This window comes from Clarias gariepinus, chromosome 4, assembly GCF_024256425.1.
Source record: "Clarias gariepinus isolate MV-2021 ecotype Netherlands chromosome 4, CGAR_prim_01v2, whole genome shotgun sequence".
Taxonomy (NCBI): domain Eukaryota; kingdom Metazoa; phylum Chordata; class Actinopteri; order Siluriformes; family Clariidae; genus Clarias; species Clarias gariepinus.
Window position 1 is genome coordinate 4,840,471 of NC_071103.1, and position 23,916 is coordinate 4,864,386.

The 23,916-nt window shown below is 39.5% G+C and overlaps 5 protein-coding genes across 5 annotated transcripts; 2 read left to right on the top strand and 3 right to left on the bottom strand.

Moving 5' to 3' along the window:
- Window positions 1-1,113: 1,113 nt before the first annotated feature.
- LOC128520848 (uncharacterized) lies at window positions 1,114-7,417 on the bottom strand. The gene is made up of 5 exons (XM_053495268.1): window positions 7,333-7,417; window positions 3,771-4,278; window positions 3,561-3,651; window positions 3,331-3,458; window positions 1,114-1,346 (listed from the first exon to the last, which is right to left on the bottom strand). The coding sequence occupies exons 2-5, from the start codon at window positions 4,248-4,250 to the stop codon at window positions 1,341-1,343; spliced, it is 705 nt and encodes a 234-aa protein (XP_053351243.1). The 5' UTR covers window positions 4,251-4,278; window positions 7,333-7,417; the 3' UTR covers window positions 1,114-1,340.
- Window positions 7,418-8,706: 1,289 nt separating this feature from the next.
- LOC128520698 (UPF0488 protein C8orf33 homolog) lies at window positions 8,707-10,945 on the bottom strand. Its single transcript, XM_053495054.1, has 6 exons — window positions 10,898-10,945; window positions 10,547-10,683; window positions 9,684-10,084; window positions 9,443-9,533; window positions 9,202-9,348; window positions 8,707-9,034 (listed from the first exon to the last, which is right to left on the bottom strand). The coding sequence occupies exons 2-6, from the start codon at window positions 10,566-10,568 to the stop codon at window positions 8,820-8,822; spliced, it is 876 nt and encodes a 291-aa protein (XP_053351029.1). The 5' UTR covers window positions 10,569-10,683; window positions 10,898-10,945; the 3' UTR covers window positions 8,707-8,819.
- Window positions 10,946-12,349: 1,404 nt separating this feature from the next.
- On the top strand, window positions 12,350-14,756 carry h3f3d (H3 histone, family 3D). Its single transcript, XM_053494617.1, has 4 exons — window positions 12,350-12,422; window positions 13,394-13,546; window positions 13,651-13,804; window positions 14,157-14,756. Exons 2-4 carry the CDS (start codon window positions 13,419-13,421, stop codon window positions 14,283-14,285), a joined length of 411 nt encoding a protein of 136 aa, XP_053350592.1. The 5' UTR covers window positions 12,350-12,422; window positions 13,394-13,418; the 3' UTR covers window positions 14,286-14,756.
- A 2,751-nt stretch (window positions 14,757-17,507) lies between these two features.
- Window positions 17,508-20,078, bottom strand: LOC128520797 (protein CCSMST1). The gene is made up of 2 exons (XM_053495194.1): window positions 19,926-20,078; window positions 17,508-18,151 (listed from the first exon to the last, which is right to left on the bottom strand). The coding sequence occupies exons 1-2, from the start codon at window positions 20,006-20,008 to the stop codon at window positions 17,788-17,790; spliced, it is 447 nt and encodes a 148-aa protein (XP_053351169.1). The 5' UTR covers window positions 20,009-20,078; the 3' UTR covers window positions 17,508-17,787.
- Window positions 20,079-20,259: 181 nt separating this feature from the next.
- On the top strand, window positions 20,260-23,671 carry LOC128520619 (uncharacterized protein C7orf50 homolog). The gene is made up of 6 exons (XM_053494939.1): window positions 20,260-20,338; window positions 21,907-22,000; window positions 22,367-22,507; window positions 22,601-22,833; window positions 22,941-23,022; window positions 23,299-23,671. The coding sequence occupies exons 2-6, from the start codon at window positions 21,980-21,982 to the stop codon at window positions 23,491-23,493; spliced, it is 672 nt and encodes a 223-aa protein (XP_053350914.1). The 5' UTR covers window positions 20,260-20,338; window positions 21,907-21,979; the 3' UTR covers window positions 23,494-23,671.
- Window positions 23,672-23,916: the final 245 nt, after the last annotated feature.

Consider the following 23,916-nt stretch of genomic DNA (forward strand, 5'->3'; position numbering starts at 1 on the left):
AGGTGAAGGATTTTAAGTACTTAGGGTCAACGGTACAGAGCAACGGAGAGTGTTCAAAGGAGGTGAAGAGGCGGGTTCAGGCAGGTTGGAATGGGTGGAGAAAAGTGTCAGGTGTGTTGTGCGATAAAAGAGTATCAGCGAGAATTAAAGGAAAGGTGTACAGGACAGTGGTGAGACCAGCAATGCTCTACGGCTTAGAGACAGTGGCGCTGAAGAAAAGACAGGGGGCAGAGTTGGAGGTAGCAGAGCTGAAGATGTTGAGGTTCATTTTGGGAGTGACAAGGATGGATAGGATCAAGAATGAGTTTATCAGAGGGACAACTAACGTTAGATGTTTTGGAGATACAGTCAGAGAGGCCAGATTGAGGTGGTTTGGACATGTTCAGAGGAAAGATTGTGAGTATATCAGTAGAAGGATGCTGAGGTTGGAACAGCCAGGCAGGAGGTCTAGAGAAGACCAAAGAGGAGATTTATGGATGCAGTGAGAGAGGACATGAAGTTAGTTGGTGTAAGAGAAGAGGATGCAGAGGATAGGGTTAGATGGAGGCAAATGATTCGCTGTGGCGACCCCTGAAAGGGAACAGCCGAAAGACAAAGAAAAGATACTACACTACCCCTCAATTCTCTCTGTTTTGTTTACATAACCCAAGGGCTCTTTTAAGATCCATTTTTTTCGCAAACATGCATAAAACAGTGTTAAGCAAAGGGCAGTGTGAGCAGTATTTAAAAGACTGCTGCACCAATTGCCCTTTCTGCCCATACACTAGTATGCCACAGTTGGTGTACTACCAAATAAAAAACCATTTCCAGTTGGCAGTGCACCATGATGGTGAGTTAAACAATTTTGTTTTTGTCACTTTAGTTTGTTTACTATGGTACCAAACCTGGCAGTAATGCTCTGTGCATGATTATGTATGTCTGAATTTGTAATGGAGTGTTTGTTTTATTTTAAGGCATTATATTGGCCGATGATTGGTGCAGCCCTACTTCATTGATCAAGGACCTTTCATTTAATCGCAAATAAATTTGCTTGTTATTTGACTGTCCACAGGCCAGAGTGAAAGACAAATTAAGTTTAGTATAGGCAATTATCTACAAATATATAGTAATGACTATTGTTTTTGTTTTGTTTTTATTTTAGATTTCATCATCATAAAATGCAGTTTGAAATGTCTGGCAAAATCCCACTTTCACTGCTGCCATTGTTCATTGACTGTGTTAACTCTGGCAAATTTACTGAAGCACATTGGCAGCCATTCTTCCACACCACCCCATCCTCAGTCGTCCTCCGTCCTGCAAACTCAGCCTCAGTCGTCCAATATCTCAGTTCCAAATACAAACTAAACCTGTAATAAATCAAACAAATCCCTTTGTTTAAAAGAGAGAGAAAAGGACTGACAGAAAGATGAACAATGTACATTATGCACCATTTAATAATCCATGCGCACAGTTATTATTAGTATTAAACCTAGAGCATAAATTAAGTAATCCATGCTTTCGGTTCATACATTTTCCTCCTCATGACAGCTCTTAGGCAGACGAAAATGATTCAATTAAATTTTATTCAAATAGCACTTTAAACAGTGGGCATTGCCACAAAACAGAATTGACAACAGGAAACAATGGAAAATGGAGTAGATATGTATAAATTATAATTACCACTTATAATTACATCCTCTTCCATTATTGGAGGAAAACTATTTGGGAATTTCAGTCCTGAACTATTGAGTGACTGCCAACACACAAGGTCTCCATCTGACGAGATCTCCAACCAAAAGTGGGTCACCAGGATGAGTCAGACACACCCGTACGGTAGGTTTGGTCGGGATCGCACAAAGCTTTAGGAGCGACATCATGATCTTGTTGGAGGTGGAGCTAATAGAACTTGCACAACAGTTCCTTTACTAAAATTACTGCAATGGAGAAAAGAGAAATGATGTTGGAAGAGATGGCCTCTCTCTCGCCAAGAATTTGTTTGCATCTGTCAGTGTATTAATGATGAAGCGTACAAACGTAACCTTACATATTTATAAATGGCTTCAGTTAATCGTTCCTCGATTTGGTCCAAATTTATTTAACTTTTAACTTCAGGACAGAAATGGTGTAGAGGAGCTGTAAATGCTATCTGGTTGTTGTGACCTGCCTCACCATGATGTGTAGTTATATTTTTGAGGAGGTGCACAACAGTTTACACAGCTACATGAGACGTACACCATAGACTTGACACAAGCATAAGACTTCGTGAGCATTTAAACTTGTGCGCAGGTGTGTCTGTGTCGCTCTGAAATTACACTGCCACGATGCTATTCGGTGGTGAGGTTTTAGTGCTGCTTTGCTGAATTTGTTTGCCACTCTGAAGAGAATTTTGTGGTGTACTACAAGCAATGGCGAATAAACCATTAGGCCTAATAGATGACTTGCTTTAAAATTAGTGTTACTGTAAATGAATTGCAGATTGACAGACACAAACACACCAGTGCAAATATAAATGCTCGCAGTGTTCCTTCTTGCAAGGCTACGTGACTTTAGGCGGGATTTTGTACAAAATTCAAAACTGAGAACAAACTCTTGCTCTCATGAAAAATGTGGTTAAGAGATGATGTTTTGGTGTGTTCAGTTGGCCTCAGCTGGCATGACAATTTGTGTACCCTACGATCCCTCATCTGGCACGGTCTTTAGGTGTATGATTTTTGACACCGGCTTTGAAGCCAATCGGTTAGTGTATACGTCTTTTCAGATTCTTTTAGGATTGTGAAAGCCGTGTAGTGTGTAACCAGCCTTAGTGTTGCTCTCCACTAACAGTGAGATATTATATTTATTGAACACTGATTGAAAAATGTCCCACTCATTTTATAAAAATCCACCCTCATAGATGGCGATCAAAGGCTTTGATTCAGAGGTCTGCTTGACAGGTTGCCTGCTGAAGGTGCGTGAGGCTCAGCTTGTTGGTGGTACACTGCTCTACAACTAACACTCTGAGTACATTGGCTGAGCACATTGCTTTTTTTTCCCCCCAGATTTTCTCATGTCGAATTCCTCCCCGTCTATTGGGCTCCCACATTAAGGCTACTACCACTCAGTCGTGAGGGCCAAAGACTATCATGTGTCAAGACACCAATGGGGAGGCGTAACACACTCGAAGGACAGCGCTATCTGCCCCCTCTCGTCCCTCCCCTCTGAGAGAGCTCGGCCAATCAGCTCTCTCTAGACCTCCGGCTGCGGGAGGTTACAGCATCTGCCGGGAATTAAACTCGCGATCACCGGATGATAGGTCGAGCACTTTAGCACTGCGCCACTCGGAGGACATTGCTAGCGAAACACATTACAGACCTGTGTCTCTTTTTCCTCCGCCATCTTTTTGTAGTAATCTTCAGACACGGCTCTCATCACTTGCCTCTTCTTCTCCATCGGTGCTTTAGAGCTGCGCAGAGTCTTAAGAGCACGACAGGCTTCCTTTCCTATTAGACACACACACACAAAGAGAGAGAGAGTTGTGAGGGCTGTTTAGAGGCAGGTTAGTAATGTGGAGGTCAGTGAGTGTGTGTGAGAGAGAGACTTGCTTTGCTTGGCGGAGGATTTTTGAACTTTAATTCGCAGTTGAAGCTGCTCAATACACCAGTCCAGCTCTTGACTTAGGTGCTGTTCCGAAGTCTGACACACACATACACACACACCTTATATACAGTTTGTGCAAAGAAAGTGGTCTTTAAAAAGTTTCAGCGTTTTTTAAGGATTAGTGTCTAAGTCTAAGAGTAATTTTTCTCACTGACCAGTTCAATGCTCTCCTCCTTGACCGCTGCTTCTTCTCCTGGATGATTCACATTCTCCTGTACAGCTTCCTCTCCTTCATCTGCTTCTACTTTCTTTTTGTTCTTAACTTTAAGTTCAATATTTTCACTCAACTCCTCTGTACTGGGAATGCAATAAGCGTAGCCCATTTCCTGAAGACGTCTGTACGTGGTGGCTCTTGATGCCTTGACTCCAGCCTCACTCCACTCCTTGTGAAACTCTAACAAGTTCTTATATTGGCTTTGCATGACAATCTTCTTGAGGCTGCGGTCATCTATGTTACTTGTGCATCTTTTCCTACCACATTTTTCCCTTCCAGTCATCTTTCCACGAATATGCCTCGATACAGCGCTTTGTGAGCAGCATGCCTTTATAGCGATGACCTTTTGGGGCTTACCCTCCTTGTGAAGGGTGTCGATGATCGTCTTCTGATTGGATGTCAAGTCAGCAGTCTTCCCCATGATTATGGTTCCGGTTACTGACCTGAGACTGAGGGATATACAGTATTTATACTGTATGAACAGTAAACTTAAAATGAAATATTCTAATATTTTGAGATACTGGATATATAATTTTCATGAGCTACAAGATAGTGGAAATATCAATTACTAAATCAATTTCCCATGGTATTCTAATGTTCGAGATGCATTTGTGCTGCCATAGCTGTTAATGTCGATTGATTCACTTTTTCATTGGTTAACTATGTAGGGAAACCAAGATGGTGCCGAACTAGTGGCTGCCTGTTGCAGTCCATCATGGTGTTTTGTTTATTTTTTACACTCTCTCTGGTCTGAATTTTTCACATAGACTACGGATACTTCTAATGTCCTGTGTGTGTCACTCCGTTACTTCATTATGCTCCTCTTTCTTTAACTGTCTGACCTGAGTAAATAAAACTTTGGATCCATTTTATGTAAACGTGAAGAATGCATACACATCCAGTGACCTACCCCTACTTCAGACCACAACATACTTCTCACCTCCACCTACACACCCATCATCCTGCAGCAGCCTGTGAGCACAAGAAACGTACAGAGGTGGACACAGGAAGCTAATGAGACACTACAGGGCTGTTTTGAATGCACTGTGTGAGTGTCATGGGGAGACCAGTGAGTCTCCAGAACAACAAGCCCTGTGATCTAAAAGTGTTGTTTACCAGGAACTGAACAGATTGCAGAAGGAACTGAAAGCGACTCCGGGGGAATACAAAGATTCATACAGGAGGAAGCTGGAGTATGAGCTCCAGGCACACAATATGAGGGATGTGTGGTATGGTATGAAGAATATCACCTGAGCGGTTCAACCATGAGCTGAACCTTTCCTTCAACTGGTTTAGTAAAGGATTCTCATCTGCTCCCTCATCCACCCCCTCAAATATCACACCTTCCCTCCCTAATAGTCCTTACAGTCTTCACCCCTGCTTCGCTCTCACACCTCCTCAGTGACTAACAATAGCAAGGCACATCTTTACACCCAAACCCCCACGCTGGCCCCATCACCACCCCCGCGCACGTCTTTCACCTTGTCCAGTAACATGGAGGTGCCCTTTACTATCGCCACAACTGCTTAACACATGCTCAAGACTTTGAAAACATTAGAGGAGGTGAAACGTCATCATATCTTTATGATCCTGCAGGTAGCGCTATTTAAACAAGTTATACGCTGGCATCCTGTGTGATAGGAGCGAATTATTTGCTAACTTCATTTAGAAATAACAATTATGGCGAGAGATTGGTGCTACTTAGTAACAATGTGACTTTTTGTTTAATTTAATTGGTTAAACTCAAGTTTAAGTTAGTTTGTATTGTTTAAATGAGATACTGGGTTGTGTAAGTAAGGAACTAACATTATAAGGAAGGGCGACATTTAAATTTATGACTGTTCAGTTCAGTTGTGAAAAAATCGAATCGAATCAGGATATTTATAAAACCGTGATAATTACAGAATCGCAATATTAATCGAATCATCACCTAAGTATTGTGATAATATTGTACCAGGCGGTGACTGGTGATTTCCATCCCTAATACACAAACTGTTTAAAGTCACACCTCACACCCCTCCATAACATATTGGCTAAGCAACGGCACATTTTCAGCAAGAGTGTGTGTGTCCAGGAAATCTTTTCTTTTTTCTGTCAACTATCATTAGATTTTACAGTAATTCTGCTCTGTGTCAGTGTGAGGGACATCATCACTATAAACAAGGAAAAAATTTTTTCTTTAATTAATAACCATACTGTTAATCAGTGAAGATCCCATTAACGCACCTTAATCTACATACAGTCTCTTAGATAAGCCACCTGACTGCAGTGATAAACCCTATGATCACTCGGTATGGATCAGTTATAATACAGTGATAACCCAGGATACGAACACCCTGCCTTAAGAGTTTTAGCCTTAAGAAATGAAATTTTAAAAGAAGAAAATTTTGCCCCGTCATACGAGCAACTGAACCGGAAGCTGGCTTACACCTACATTGCGTGTTGCATTAAGTGGCGCATGTCCAGGAGTCGTTCAAAACCTGGAAAGCCAAGCCAAGAGAGTTGTACATGTTTTGCATTTTGTGCAAGAAGAAAACAGAGCCACTTTCAGTTTGGTTTTTAAAGCAGCTGGTGCCTAGAGGAATCATAAATTAAGGTTTATTAAGTGAGGTTTAATGTCTATTTATTTCATATTTTACTTTATTTACATATCTTTTCTAAATATTTTGATTGTTTTCATACGCAAAAACATGATTATAGTGTTGAAAATTGGTAATATTGGTCATATTTTTCGGTGGCTGTAACAGATTATCTGCATTTTACATTATTTTGCGTTACAGAATACAAAATTTCGCCTGAAGAACTCACCTTTGGAACGGAATACACTTTTATGCTGAGGTACCGATATATTAATTAAAATAAAGGGATGAACGAAATATAGGCAGAACGGTGGCATAGTGGTTGGCATGAAGCATAAAGTGGGGTACACCCTGCACATTGTGCCAATCTATCGCCGAGTCAACGCACATACACACTACCAGCGATTTCAGAACATCAATAAACCTAATCTGTACAGTATGTCTCTGGACTGTGGGAGGAAACCGGAGCACCTGGAGGAAACCCACCAAACACGGAGAGAACATGCAAACTCCATGCAAGAATCGAACATGGACCCTGAAGCTGCACATGTATTTTCATTTTTATTTAACTCATTATTAATCCATACCTTGGTGCACAGTATGTACAGTTAAATATCCACCTGTCCATACAATCATCATGTACATTAGAACAGAATAGTCTTATTATGCAATACATCACCTAATTAATGCACCGTAATGTGCAGTCCTTAAATTCCGACCTGACTGTCTGTTAATGATGAGGCTTAGTCTCATTCCTATCTATCTACAGTATCTGACTATATTAAGGCCATATGCAATAAGGATGCCACCTTGGTGATGTGGAATTCAACTAGATTAAGTCAGCAAACGAGTCTGCAGTTATAAGAGAGTTGTTTTAAATTATTACTAAACCGCGTTAACTAGAAAATAACTACCCGTACTTACTACAGTGATCCAGCGAAGAGCGTCTACTTAAAAAACAACGATACAAAATAAATCATGGGAAATGTAGTCCTTTAAGGCTCCCCCTTGTGTCGTTGTAAGCGTTTTCACGAGGAAGTGAAGACTACAAATCCCATGAGCGTGTGAAGTAACTGAATCAGTCGAAAATGATGTTAAACGGGATAAAATGTTTTTGTTGTCTATTTTTATAATGTAATGTAAAATTAACAGTGTGGAAGGATGTTATTGTATAAAACGAGTGTGTTACGAAGCTGAAAAAAATGAAATGAGATTCAAAAATGAAATGGATAATTAGACACCCAAATCGCCATGGTGACGCTAATCCGCACGCGCTGCACGTTTGCATGGTTAAACAACAACAACAACAACAACAAAATAATAATAATTCTGTATAAAACACTGATTAATATTTTTTAGAAATATGCAGGACTAATCCTCCCTGCATTTTTGCACACTGCACAGTTGCACATACCCCCGGACACTTATGGACATTGCAGATTATGGACATTTATGGACCATAGACATCTACACACTTCCTGGGAATTTCCACTTATTTCCATTTAAAATCATCTTTATATTTTTTTTTCTCATTGTATATATATATTATATATTTTTTATATTTTGTTCTATTTGTTTCTTGTTAACTGTTTTTACATTTTTAAAGTCACAGGTGGTCATTTAAGGATTTCACTGCATGTCGTACCGTGTATGAGACTAATAAAATTTGAATTTGATATACAATAATAAGGCATAACATTATGACCACCCGCCTAATATTGAGTAGGTCTCCCCTACACCCCACCCCACCCCACCCCACTTCAACCCCATCTTGGCCACCGAAGCAGTAATGATGTTTTGATGCTGTGTTTTGAGACCTTTTTTTTACGTGACAGGATCTTGAATAACGGAGATGATTAAAAAATTGTCATGCAAAGCTGATGACCACAGGCTCGGGGAATGATGCAAGAAGTGCCTACGTTGAAATTTAAAGATTTGCTTTCATTTTCCTAAAGTACATGTACAATTTTTTTAAATAAGTTTGTATTAGAAAGATAAACTTTATTACCAATTTTTTTAATACCTAGCTACTTTTCACCCACCCTGTGTGGGTATATATATATATATATATATATATATATATATATATAGAGAGAGAGAGAGAGAGAGAGAGAGAGAGATAGATAGAAATATTTGGATGTTATGATGTACTGTAATTAACTGGACTGTGTGTGTTTGTAACATGTGCCGTCATTAGTCGGATTTACAGATTAAAACAATTTTGAGGTGAAGTTAGTGGTTGTGCGTCACTCCGACATCATAGGGAGACATTGTTAACGAGACAGCAGAACAGCAACAGGATTTTTATTGAAACTTTATTGAACAATGTCCACCTCATGTTATAAAAAATACTCCTTTGTACAGTCACACAGTGTGTGTGTGTTTGGGTTTTCTCCCCTCAGAGACAATGATCAGATGCTGAAGTTGAAGCGAAACTCTCCTCCTGATGGTTTGAACACAAATCTGTCCCCGACCCCGTCCCCGTCCCCTCCTGACTGCTGAGTAGGAAGTGACACCTCGGTCGAGGCTGTGCTGTGTGCTGGAGGTGTGTGAGGCTCGGAACGCCGGTGGTACACTGCTTTACAGCGAGGCTCTGACACTTGAGTCACCTTCGCTGAGGACATCGCTACAGAAACCCATTACAGAGCAACAGTTAAAAACACAGTGTTGCATCTAGGAGAAGGAGTTTTAACTATCTTTTAGCCTCTCACAGAGCTGTCTTTTACCTGAGCAAATGAGACAGACCAGTCTGTCTCACAAAGAGTGAAAGGGTCTGAACGTTACGTCTCTCACCTGAATGGATGAGTTTGAACTGTCTCTCTCTTTCCTGTTCCATCTTTTTGCGGTAATCTCCAGACACAGCTCTCATCACCTGCCTCTTCTTCACCATTGGTGCTTTGGAGCTGCGCAGAGTCTTTAAAGCACGGCAGGCTTCCTCTTCTATTTCACACACACACACAGAGCTGTTTAGGCTGTCTAGAAGCGAATTAGTAATGTGAATGTAAGTGTGTGTGTGTGTATAAGAAAGACTTGCTTTGTTTGGTGGAAGATTTTTGCATCCTCAGTCCCAATTCCAGCTGCTCAATACACCAGTCCAGCTCTCGCCTCAGCTGCTCCTCTGGAGTCTGACACACACACAAACACCCCATACATACGTTTGTGCAAAAGTGGCCTGGACTTACCAGTACTTAAAAAAAAACAACTTTATTATTTTTAAGGATTAGCTTTGAATCTGAGAGGGTGAATCAGAAAGTGTCTCTCTCTCTCTCACTGACCAGTTCAGTTTTCTCCTGCTTGGGCGCTTCTTCTCTTAGATTACTCCCCTTCTCCTGTACAGCTTTCTCTCCTCCACCTGCTGCTGGTTTCTTTTTCTTTTTGTTCTTGGCTTTAGGTTTTAAATCCGCACTCTCCCCCAAATCCCGAGCCACTTCGCTCTTTGCTGATTTCCCTGTGTCAGGTCCCGGGTCACTCTCCCGCTCCGTTTTCACAGGGATCTGGAAGTTGAAAGCAAAACCCGAGCCAACTTCTAAATCCGTGGCTTGTCCTGTGGGTGCCTCATTAGGGTTCATGACGCCCTGGGACGAGACAGGCGTGGGATCTGGAGAGAAGTTAAAGGCAAATGAGTTGTCGCTGCGCTGCCAGTGAAACGGAGCTGGAGTACCACTGTGCTGCATCGCTGTCACACAAACAAAAACAAACATATATAAAAAGGTATATACAAGAGCATTTGTGTATATAATTAGGTCTGAGCTGTCTTTTAATTCTCAGTAAACTCTGTCTGTCTCTCCAGGAACTCCCTCACCTGTGCGAATGAGACTGAACTGTCTGTCTCTCGTCCAAGCTAATCTTTCAAATGTCTCTCTCTTTTAAAAACAGTCTTTTTTTAAAGAGAGCAGTCTGAATACTTCTGAATTGTATGTCTCAGACATAAGTGTCTCTTCCCTCAGTGAAAAGCTTATTACATTCAACATCCAGAAAAAAGGAATCTTGATTTTACTATTTTATTTACCTCTCATCCGTCGTCTATTGTATCAATTGAACTTAACTTTTTTATTTCATTTATTCTACTCTCCTTTCATTACAAATCATAATTTTTATTATTTATCTCTCCTAAATTCACTGTAAAAAGCCAACGTACCATGCAGGGAACCTTGATGCATTCGAAATACCAAGCAAGCGCGAACCCCTTGTCGGGTCCCAAATCACTCCCTTTGCCACTCAGAGTACACTAAAGGAACCGTTTAACATCGTGACGTCAGACCCTATGTAGTGCACCTAGAAAGTAAACATAAAGCCGTTTGGCACTCGGGCTCATCTTAACTTGCGTATTGTTGTATCTGTTTCACGTGTGTGTATAATTTAAACAAACCATGTTTCATTATATATGGTTAAATGCATAACGTACATATAATCTTTTAAAATAACACATCAATTAGACAGATTGGTTAAGTAAAACTAAATTATTTGTAGAAAATACTGTAATAGCTACTCATGGTGAAGATGGTGCCGCAATATTCGCTGTTCGTGCGGAAACGCGTGTTCAGCTCAAATGGTTCCAATGTTATAAAGGAGACTAGCGTTAGTGCACGTTGTTGAAGGGAAAAACGTTTGTAGAAAGACTTAAAAGGTTAAATCTAAAAACAAGCTAATCTGCTTCAATGTAATTAGTGATATTATTTATATTAATATTTCAGGTTAAAGCCTACGTAAATGTCTGCCTGTCTTTCTGTATGTCAAAGAACTCTCTAATTTATTAACACAAAGAAAAAAATTTGTAAGGTTGAGTATCTTACTTCTTGTTTACGCAAAGTTGAATTTTTTTCTGTCGTCAGCCAAATACATTCCCTGTGCAGTAATCGGAGAGCGAGTCACAGATGAGGGAAAAATAAATCGGATAAAGATTAAGTTTTTGTATTAAAACGACTCCAGCACATTAAAATTCACTTATACCACTTCAGTGCTAAAAATATTAACTAATCCCAGTAAAAAATAATCAGTTCAGCTTTTGTAATTAATATCTATTGGTGCAGGCAAGTAAAGTTAATTTAAAGTAAATCCGGCACATGACATTTATAACATCACTTTTACTCAACATTTTCATTTCACGTGTGGTGCAGGTTAAACTTCGGGCAGATATCTCTAGCGCTATGGTTTTAAAAACATATGAGACAAACTAGTTTTAAACTTTCCGCAAGAAAAATAAAGCAACATTGATCTGTCCATTCATCTTTGCAGGTTCAGTTTTCACAGTAAACTATGGCATTGGTTAGCTCTATTGAGTGACGCGTAGTGATGTGTAGCCACGCCCACCTTGAAGGCAAAAGCACTAAATTGGGGTGGGGCACATAATCTGGCACATAACCGCTCATAACTTCCCTTCTAGTAATAGTTTTGCGTGATGCTTTGACAAATCTGGCTCAACAGACATACAAAATATTTTTCAGAGACTGGTTTTGTCCTCCAATATATAATTGAAAAAGTGAGTTCTGACCAGTGTACAGACAAAACCTTTCTTTTATTTGAATACATATGAAGGAACTCAATGCTGAAATTAAATAACCAGATTTTAAATAAATAAATACAACATTTGTTTTTAGTATTCTTTGAACCGAAATCCTGATCACATTTTAATCATTATTATTTTTAGGAATTTCGGCAGATTTCAGGAAATTACACAAGACTGAAAAGTAATGGTGATGAAAAGATTAGAACATGAGTTTATGATTCACAACCTGAGTGACTCTTTTTGCTTCTGGACAGGTGACAAGAAAAGAAAATGAACCACACACATCTGGCCGCGACTCGTTTACTCAGGTAAAGTCGATTTAGACACTGAACTCATTTGATTCGGTATTCTGCGCAGCAATCGTTCAGATCTGTCCAATCAGAGAGCTGGGAGGCGGAGCGTGCTCCGCATTACGTCATTTAGTACTATAAATAAGGGGGGGTGGACACAATTGCTTTCCTAAGCGACGTTCCGTGTTTTGGGTCGACCGTGGTTTTGAAACATACATGTAAGTCATGTTTTAAGCTGTTTTCGTGAAGGTGAAGCGCTCATGTTGAACTTTGCGTTTTGAAGGGAAAATTTGAATATTCTGGATCGTTGTTACAGATGGTTTCAGCACTACAGATTGGGATTGTTGTGGAGAAGCGGCGGTGTTTCTGAGCGGGGATTTGGCTGCGCGAGACGGCGCTAGCAACAAGCCGATTTAGGTTGAGTGTTTGCGTCACTTATTAGACGGTATAGGTCACTTATTAGACGTTTTTAATCTTTATTCATTAAATCTAATTCAGTTACTACTGAATGTGAGTGAGGTTTTTTTGGTTGGCGGGTTTTTTTTACCGCTTCTTTTAAATTGAACAAAGGAAGGCGGCTGTAGTTGTTATGAGTAGACGCCATGTTGGTTACAGACGTGTGTGCTGAACATCGCGTAATGGTGGCCACGGTGGATTTTAATCTTATTTTACCGAAATGACCATGTACACTTAAAAAAAAATTAAACGTTGTGTTTTATGATCGATTTATTTAGAATTATTGGCACTGTCAAGTGTCTTAAGCAGATTATAAAACCATTACGTTAAACACGAGGGGGGGAAATGATCCGTTATTACACATCGCGCGCGCGCTACTTTCACACTCTTCATCTAGTAGTATTCCCTAGCGCACGCCTTCTTAACTCTGATTGGTTGCCTGATTCTGAATCTAGCGCTTTGATTGGTTAGTTCAGCTGTCAGTTCACTTGGTTCGTGCTGTTTTTTGGGCGGGGTTTATTGGATGCAGATGAAGGAACGGAAAACGCGGGTTTATTTTGAATCTAAAACAGAGCTCTATGTATGTGTATATATGTATATATAATTGTCATGATGTCCCCTGTTAAAATAAAATGATTGTCTCGATCGATGTCAGAGTTTATGTAAAAGCTGTTCCTTTTTTTTTTTATATATAAAGTGAGGTGTATAATTATGAACTTTCTTGTGTATACAGTTGAGAGGAAAACTGTACAAGTGCAATGGCACGTACCAAGCAGACCGCACGTAAATCCACCGGAGGCAAAGCCCCAAGGAAGCAGCTGGCCACCAAAGCTGCCCGTAAAAGTGCGCCCTCTACTGGTGGAGTGAAGAAGCCTCACAGATACCGGTAAGCCTCAAAGCTTGTGGCTTCCTGATTTAACTAATCAGCCCAAGGATGGTTTGTGTATGTGCTAAAGTGTTGATTCTTACAACTGATTCATGTTTCTCCAGTCCTGGTACTGTGGCTCTGCGAGAGATCCGTCGGTACCAGAAGTCCACCGAGCTGCTGATCCGCAAGCTGCCCTTCCAGCGCCTGGTGAGGGAAATCGCCCAGGACTTCAAAACGGATCTCCGGTTCCAGAGTGCTGCCATCGGAGCTCTGCAGGTCAGTTCCGGAGTAATAACTTTTTTATTTCTCCCCCCCTCCCCCTTACTTTGTATGCATTTGGACATGGATGTGAAATGGTAATGTACATGTGGTCAAGTAATTTGATCACATCACAGATCAGCATTTGACCAGATTATATAATCGTCTGTAAATATTCATGGTGGCCATGTAGGTTAAACAAAACAGTTTGATCTGAACTATAAATCCTTACTTAAAATCACTTGCTGTTTTGAGATGCTAACCAGTAATCTTGATGTGCATCCTCTCTACCTTTTTTTACAAAGATGTGGCAATTTTTTAACAGCTAACTTTTTTTTTTGACTTGGCAAACATTCTCTTTTCCTTACAGGAGGCAAGCGAGGCATACCTGGTGGGTCTTTTTGAGGACACAAACCTGTGTGCGATCCACGCCAAGCGTGTCACCATCATGCCCAAAGACATCCAGCTGGCCCGGAGAATCCGTGGCGAGCGTGCTTAAAATTGTTCTGTTTGTGTATTTTTTTTAATGTTTGTTTTTTTGGGGGAGGGTGGGAGGGTAGGGCAGGGTTCTTACACTCGACTACATGCTTGTTCTAGTTTTTAAGCTTAATTTTGTACTGTTCTATTTGTGTGGTGTTTTTTTTTTTTTTTTTTTTTTTTTTTAAATATAAAAGTAGTGATCGTAGGGGAGGGGTGGTCTTGTAATTCTTGGGCGTTGCAGTAGGGGGTGGTGTCAGAACATTCCGGGAGCTCCTCTCAGGGTTTTAAAGTTTGTATTTTAGACTTTAGTATACCTCTACCTGTGCGCTCTAGTATGCATGCTACATAGTGATTTATTAGGATGTGTGCTTTTTTTTTTTTTCTTTTTCTTTTCTTTTTTTTTTTTTCCTCCCCGTAGCTTTTTTTTTTCCTTTTCTTTCTCTTCCTTCATTGTGGCCATCTGGTTGTAAATAAACTTTCCACTACCTCATTGTGTGTTTGTCCTTGTGCAAACTTAGCCACATTAAGTTCCTGCAGGTCAAACAGCTGGTTCACTAAGGTTTAAAGATGAGATTTTATTATTATTTTTTTTTTTGTTGACAAACTACAATTTTTTTTGAATGTGTATATACACGCAATAATTTTATTTACTCAACCTTAAGTCCACTTGATTGTGGTGGATGTTAGTTAAAATGTGATGAATGTAAATTTCGGTAAGAATGTTCTGACATGCAGTTTTTACCTTTAAAGAGGATGACATGTGGCTCATCCTAATCATGCTTGCATACCTGGTGCTGTCGGATCCACTGCTGGTCTAGATTGTTCCCTATTTTCCTCCTGATACAGCAACAAGTAGAACAATTTCCCAATATGTTAGTTAAACTATGTACAGCAATTACCAGGTTGAGTGACAAATTAATTTTCATGAAGTCATCTTTGTTTTTGGTTCTTTTTATCAGATGTTAGTCAATATTTGCAGTTTTTTTTTTTTTTTTTTTTAAAGACCTGGAATTCACCCTGGCATACCTGTTGATCAACTCGTGGGCCACATCCTGATTAAAACCTCATCCTAATATGGAATTAAGGTCGGGGGTTCTCTGGCCATGGACCAAAATTTTGATGTTTTGTTCCCCAAGTAACTTGGTTTAGTTACTTCATAAGATGTATAAGAGACCTTTTATATGTTCCACAGTGGGAAACGTTCTGTTACAGCAGCAAAGAACAAGGTGCAAACAAAGTAGTACCATGTTTAAATACTACAGAAATAAACATTGAATATTTACAGTAATTAAACCTTCAATTAAATTACCCCAGATGTTGCAGTTACTTTTGCACAAAAATGTAAGATATTGTAACTATATCATGAGGTAATGTAGCTATATTTAGGATATAACTATATTGTAACAACAGTATAGTGCACCAAAGTATATCACGGTACTAATGACTGTGCAGTGAGTGGTTCACTGGGAGCAGTTGTGATTGTACTGTACAGTCTAATAGCAGCAGGGAGAAAAGACCTTTGTTATTGCTCCTTCACACACTTAGGTTGTAGCAGTCTGTCACTGAAGGAGCTGCTCAGAGATGAAACAGTTTTGTACATGGTGTGAGGGTCATTCTCCAGCAATGATGACGGCTTAGCTACCATCTGCCTCCTCCTATACAGTGTCCAGGGGAATCCCCAGAACTGCGCTGTCTTCATCAGATTGTCCAGTCTCTTCCTGTCTGCAGTAGAGACGCTGCTGCAGCAGCAAACCACTTTATAGAAGATGGCTGAGGAAACCAGAGTCCAAAAAGGTCTTCAGCAGTGCTCCAGTCCACTCTTTCAATGTACTTTCCCTGAATGTTCACTGGTGATAGATGTGTTTGTGCCTGTGGAAGTCCACCACCAGTTCTTATTTGGAGGCAGTTTCAGTCCACGAAGTCCACAGTAAAGATGAACGGAGCCAGGACCGATCCCTGCGGGGCATCAGTGTTGCAGACTATTGTGTCAGATTCAGAGGATGTATTTTTTTTTTTTTTCCTAGATTTTCTCCCTAATTTAGTCGTGTTTAATTCTTCCCGATCAATAGGGGGCTTCCACATTAAGGCCACCACTACCGCTCAGTCAGGAGGGCTGAAGACTATCCGCCGAATAGTTTCCTCCAAACCATGAGACACCAGCCGACCGCATTTTTTCGCAACTGCTCACTCACTCGTTAGGAGGCCGCGTAACACACTCAGGACAGCGCTATCCTCTCCTTCAGGTTGCGTGAGCTCACAGACACCCCTGATTGGCGGTAGAGCCGTTATTAATGTGGGAGCACTAAGTACAACACTAAGGCCAATCAGCTCTCTCTAGGCCTCAGTTGTGATCACGTGGCGCCTCGGTCAAAACAAGAAGCGCATGTGTTACATGATACTCGATGATCGTAAATCAAGACTCACTCGTTTATCAAGTCAAAATTTATTACAAAAATTTGCACGTCTTGTGGAACGATCGCTTTTTAAAATCATTTTTGTGTATGAATCCATACTTTTGATCCAGGTAGTGTTTATGACGTGGACGTATTAAAATGACGAGTTACCTCAATTTCTTTTCAGTCTGTATAAATATTTTATATATTATTAACCCATCGTTACACGGGGCCATTGGTGGCTCGGTGGTCGTGTTCTCACTTGCCGAAAACTAAGTGATGACTGAAGTTATAGTACAAATATACCACACTGTACGTACGGAATAATCCTTTATGCGAAGGGGCGATACCGTAACATCTCAGACGTTGATTATTTTCTAATACCAGCATGACCCGACAGTGCTTCATTGCTTTTACACCATGCAGATTGGCAATCCTTTTAATCTTACATATATTAACAAACACCACTTACTCATTCACTTATTACCTATAGCACTTATCTTGTACAGGGTCACAGGAGGTATGGAGGATGCGCACACACACACACACACACACACACACCCTCAACTTGGAAACGTCAGCCTAATCTGGGTAAACTTTAGGATGAAACCCAAGTACACGGAGGTTACCCACCCAGCACGGGGAGAACACACAGAGGCGGGAACAAACACCACTTTTTTTTCTAGCTATTTATATTTACATACAATTTTGTGGAACGTCTATTAAACCCAATACTGGAACTCAGTTCCGTAACTAAATTTTAAATAAACATAACGGAATTATTATCAGAACTATTCCTATCTCAAAAGGTACATCTTTAAAAGTTCACACCATTGTTAGCACATGACTTGACGTTTCTTTTTGCTCTGTAAGGTCCATTTGTTTATTTCTATAAATTCATACAGTGTCAGAAACCACATACTGAACAGCATGGCAGTTTTTGGTGAGTGTGTGATGAAGACATGTAGCTTGCACCGTGTTACACTGGGAGTTGCAACATTCAGCCAATATAAAAAATGGTGTATTGGTGTAAGACAGGTTCCACAATCTCATGACCGAGATGCTAAAGCAATGACAATACAATCATAACATGTATAAAATAAACGTCCACATAATATTAACTCGTGTTCACTTCGAACCACCATCAGGTTCTTTCTCGAGTTCCTCGGCCTCCTCCTCGTCCGTGCTCAGTAACCCGGGTAAATGTTCATACAGCTGTTTCTCCAGAGTGCGGTCGATGTCAGACTCCTGCCGGAAGACGCACCAGAGCAGGAAGCCGACAGTGAGGACGCTGAGGGGCAGGACCTGCCACCACGGCCGCTGAAACCTGCTGCCCATCGAGCGCTCCACCTTCCATGTCCGGTGGCTGGCTTTACTCGTAGAGAACTTGATGGGCTGAGAGACGCTCTCCTCGCCATCACCGCTGCCTGGAGCGTCACGAGATTTGGCGCAGAGGTGTGACGTGAGAGACAAAGATCGTGTAGCGCATGGCCTGAGGGGGAGGAAAGAATAAACTCATCATCATCATCATCATCATCATCAGTGTGCAAAGAGGTTTATTGTGGAAGAGCCTTTTACAGCAAAGGTGGAATTTTGGTGATAAAAATCTCCTGAAATGTTTAGATGACAAGTCTCACTGCCATGTATGATAAAAGTGACATTTATAAATGTTCATTTAAATGATTTTGGCATCAACTAAGTGACAGCACTTTCACTATTTTTGTAGAATGATCCAGGCAGACAAATCTGTACTTTACATTTACTCTTTTCCAAGACACGACGAAGGAAAATGCACAAAAAAAATGCACACACACACACACTCTCTAGCATTATTGTATATAGTTTTTTATTTCTCTTTTCCTTCCCTTATCATCATTGTTGGAGGTTTTAATTACTGATTTGTGTTTTGAATCCTGAACACCGACTAGTGAATTTATAGATTCTGTTCAAAGACTCCAAACGATGGATTGTTAGATGTATTCATGTTCAGAATTATAATTATAAATCTAAACATGAATACATCTAACAATCCATTGAAAATACAGAAGGAAAACAACATTAGCTTCTGTATTTGCTCTTCACTTTTCCTTTTGGCCAATACAACAGTATTGGTGCTGATTATAGGCTTTTTTTTTTAAAGTTATAAATATAATACAGAAAATGTGTGTATGCCAAAAAACCTTCTTCTGAGGTTTATGGAATATGGAAGAGACCAATCTTGCTTCCCCCAAAATTTTAAGTTGCTAACTTTTAGCGTTTTAAAGGTATTATTTTATATGTGCTGCAAAATGGCCATTTTTTTTCAGTGTTATATTGTCTCGCTTTAAACAATAATCTTTTAAAATGCTGGTTATTCATATTTCTTTATTCATATTGACAATAAAATTGGTGTAAGCTTCTAGTAGCATATGACCTGTAAAACCGTTGCTAAATGCATTCTGTACAAAATTCAATATTAAAAAAAAAAAACACCACCAACAACAACTGTAGTGTCCGTAACCATGTCAAATTCATGGCTTCTCATGTGAAATCTAAATTGACCAAGTTTAATCTGAATGACAGTTAAGATCGTTAAAGATTTGAATTTAAAAATGTTACGAAAAAATACAGACATAAAAGGACATTGTACTGTATTTCTTTTTATCTGATAAAAATATAATAGTGTAGGTATGTTTACAAAAAACGAGGCATGGATCGGGAGATAAGAAGCGTTATTTACTATGAAAAATGGTGTTATATAATCCTACCTAAAAATTCACTTTTTCAAGAGATCAGACACTTTTTAGCACCAACAATATGTTTTGGCCGAATGTGTTCTCGTTCTTCACTTAATTTTTAACTGTTTGGAGATGCTGGTTATGTGCATAAAGATTTCCATTGAACAGTGAATTTTCTCCCTCTCTCTCTCTCTCTTTCTCTCTCTCACACACACACACACACACACACACACACACGATTGTCACTGATGAGTGCAACATTACTGCAGCTGCATGTCTATATTTATTAACTGTACTGCTTGCGCATATATTTGCTACACATAGTTTGTCCACTAGAGGTCAGTATAATGAGTTCTTAAATGAAGCTTCATGAAATGAACCGTTTGGTGAAACTCTTGGCTGAAAAGAGAGTTCACCACCTTCACCTCACCATCACTACTGAAAGGCATTTGGGATGCAGTGATCTTACTGAGCTAAATCTTTATCATTTTTTTTTTTTAATATAAAAGCTATGTCAATGATTAGATTACTAATTAAAGCTTCACTCACCTCACAACATCCGATTTGAACAGTCCAGGACTTAAAGAATAGTGCAGTAGGTGCTTAAACACACACCGTCCTGATGTGGACATGTCTCTGTCTGTCTCTCTCTTTCACATTGAGCAGGTGACCGGGCAACAAACACATGCTGTGCCACTCTAAAATGCGTCCGGAGAGAACTGTCTAACACTAGCGTTCCCGTTTAATTTTATTATTATTATTTTGAATTATAAAACAAGATTAATACTAATAAATATAACTAATAGCGCGCGATGATGTTTGCAGTGACGATAATAAAATGTATAATAAAATTCGTCAACTCTCTAAAATGATACGGAAGTAACGGCAACCAATCAGAATCCGCGGCTGTGTGTAACCGTAGAAACGTCCGGACACGCTGCCGCACGAGGAGCACGCGCAGGGTAATGTAAACAGCCTTAAACACAGGATCATATCGTTTTAATTGTAATTAAATGCCAGTTTTAATTCCAATTTTCGTTAATCAATTAAAATTGTTTAGGGCTTTTAATGTTTTAGTCTATTGATTTCTTGTTGACTTGCTATAAGTGTATGGTTTATAAGGTTATGACTTAGATTATGAATGTAAATTAGTAAAAGTACAGGATGAATATCAGAAATGTTTACCTTGCACCTTATGCACTATTAGTTATAGTTCATTATTCACAACAGGATAAACTGCATTCATAATTAAGAAATACAGAAATGAAGTATGGCCCCAGAGGACAGACTTGTGGTACAGCATCGCAGTTTAAAACTCATTTAGGTTGTAATCTGCTATTTTTAAGCCTGAGGTGATTCTTTCTGATCCAGGTTTAAAGGTTTTGTACATGTTCTGATGATTTTGGCTAAATAGGTTTATGGCAAAATTGTTTTTGCACATCATTATTTTATTTTTTTTTTTGTCTGGTTTTTACATGGTCAGGTTCTTGGTCCATGTGGATTTTTTTCATTTTAAATATTTTGATAAGCCTCCTTGTTAGGTTTAAGAAGAAGAGTGTCCAAATGCGTATGTTATAGGACGACTTAAAAGTATAATTATTGTTTGTTGTGTTCACCACAATTTGCTATACTTACCGGCCAGGCCCGGACAATCAGAAGAGATGGACAAATGTATTATCAGCCACAAGAGAATATTTAAGCTTTTGGCCAGGTGCCCTGTGTCTATTACATCCTATACATCAAAAGAACCAGTCATTAACATGTAAGTCATAGAGAGACTCTGAGACAGACAGACAATTGAAAATACATTCACGTTTTCTGGAAGACACAAGCTGTTTCGTCTGGATACAGGCTATAGGAAGTCTTCCCACATAAGGAGTCAGGATGAGTATTATTATAGAATCATATTCTTATTATATTATAAAACCTTACTCTTCTCAACTTAAAAAGTGTCAACATCAACATATATGTGACATTTACAGCATTTCCAGTCCTGTCAAGTGTAAGGTTGGACTTGCGATGAGATAATTTGCGAAGCTATGAAACTCTTTTCTGGTTTCTGCTGATGCAAAAGGCTATAGATTATTTACTGTATGCACTAAAGCAACACATCTACAGTACTGTGCAAAAGTCTTGGGCACCATCTTATCTGTATATGACTGCATTCTTATGTAAAAAAAAAATTATTCACTATTTCAAAACATAACTTGACAATTAATAGGTAAATAACATCGCAGGAGAATATTTGCCTGACTGTAAAGAAAGTAAGCACAACGCTGTATACCACTGAATATATTTTGTTTTATGTTTTAACAATTTATATTACGGAAAAGGTTTTCTCATGCCCTATCCATTGGGACTGATTAAAATAATCTGTGTTTAAAGTCACAACCCTACATTTTTCTGCCATGTATTGTAAAATTATTCTTTAATCGTAAGTTGATCTGTGATCTTAGCACATATAACATGACTCACAATTTCATCTGAAATGTTGTACATATCTGACTGAGTGTATTGTGTGTTTAAACAGAATTATCCTCTTGTCCTGAAAGACAAGAATTTGGAAAACTAGACCTGCTGTGGATTTTAAACCCGCCAAGAAAATGAAGAGAAAAAAGACAGAGGTGTGTGCGCTTAAATGTATATTTATGCATATGTACGTATGTATATGTACATATATATTATTGTACTATTATTATTATTACTGAAAAACTCCCTGAGACATCATGAGAAGGAAATCCTGAAGCGAAATAGAAATAATAGGTGTGTATTCTCAGTAAGTTTATCAGTCTGGAGGAAACCTCTTAGACACTGCTGTAGATATAGCATCCCTCCATTAAGAAAAAACGATCATTAACCTATGAACACAGCTGCTTCTTCTTCTTCTTCTTTTTTTTTTAAATGAAGACAAGCGTCCATGCTGCTCACTCTCAGCTTCCCAGTCAGAGCTTTCAAACTGCTCCAATAACGTGAATGTTTCTCATTTGCAGAAATCTGAGGTTTCTGAAGTTGTTACAGAGGTGAAGAAGAAGACGAAAAAGGAGAAATCTGTCTACGTAGACACTGCAGAGTCAACTGATCGTGAGAATGAAGAGCTTAATGGCAAGAAGAAAAAGAGACACAAAAACAAGGTTCAGTACGACAGTAGAGCGTCCTTATTTATACCCGCGTCTAATCACTGGAGCCTTCATTAACATCACATATTATTGTTCTCTTAATTCAAGCCACCTGTAATACCCGAGAAGGATGAAATAAATGAGGAGGAAGGCGTAGAGGATGAGGATGCGGATGAGAATGAGGAGGAGCTGAGTCCGGAGGAAAGACGAGTGCTGGAGAGGAAGCTGAAGAAGATTCTGAAAAAGGAGGAGAAAAAAAAGCAAAAAGAAAAAGAGAAGTCTGAGAAGGAGGACAGCAAAAGCTACATCGCGCAGACGCAGGCGTTGGAGTATCTGACTTGGTGAGAAACACACACACGCGTGTGTGTGTATACACATAATGTATCCTTACATGGGTGATAGTGTTTCTGATTTGATATAATTCGTGTGTGTGTGTGTGTGTGTTTAGCTGGTCCGAGAAGCGAGATGAGTGGAAGTTTCAGAAGACGAGGCAAGTGTGGCTCCTGCAGCATATGTACGACAGCGAGAAGGTACGATGAGTCCGATTTATTTTTCAACAACTATGATGGTCACGAAAAATTCACCTAAGCCTGACACACAGAGGCCACGCCTCCTTCACTGGGACTGACGTAAAAAAAAAATACCATCTTTCTTCACCTGATATTGATGTATAAAAGCCTCACATCCTATACTGTGATTGATACACAAGCCATGCATTCTTCACCAGTAACTGATACCCTTCACTGAAAATGATGCACACAGACCACGCCTCCGTGTTTCACATTTTCTCTTTCTTTTTGTCTCAGGTGCCAGACGCTCATTTCTCCATTCTCTTATCGTACCTGGAAGGGCTGCGGGGTATGGCTCGGGATCTCACGGTGCAGAAAGCGGAGGCTTTGGTCCGATTTGGGGCAGGCCCAGGGGGAGAAGAGGAAGGCGGGACTACAGACGCACAGAAGAAGACACAGCGTGCTAGAGAAGTCATTCAGATTCTCTCTTGAGCATGCTGAGGGGAAAAAAAAGGACAGAATCCTTTCATCATCCTCCAAAATGTGCTCCTCTTCAATACGCCTGATATCTTTCAGTATGATGGACTGAGGAAGTGGACAGAAAACACATGAGCTTGTAAATATGTATGACAGAAAAATGCCTTTTTAAATAAAGACTTTAGATTTTGCATTTATTTGTAATAATTGTGCTGTTAAACATTTCTGTGTACTCATTCTCATGTTAATTTTTTATGCAACAAATATCATTTAATCATTTAATAAAATGATTAATTTAATAAAAACCCCTGCAGCTCATCCAAGAGGAAGTAACTTATTATTATTATTATTTTCTAATATTTATCATGTCTGCATAATTATGTACAAAATTATACGGTACTTCCATATTCAGTACATAATACAATACAAATACAAAAT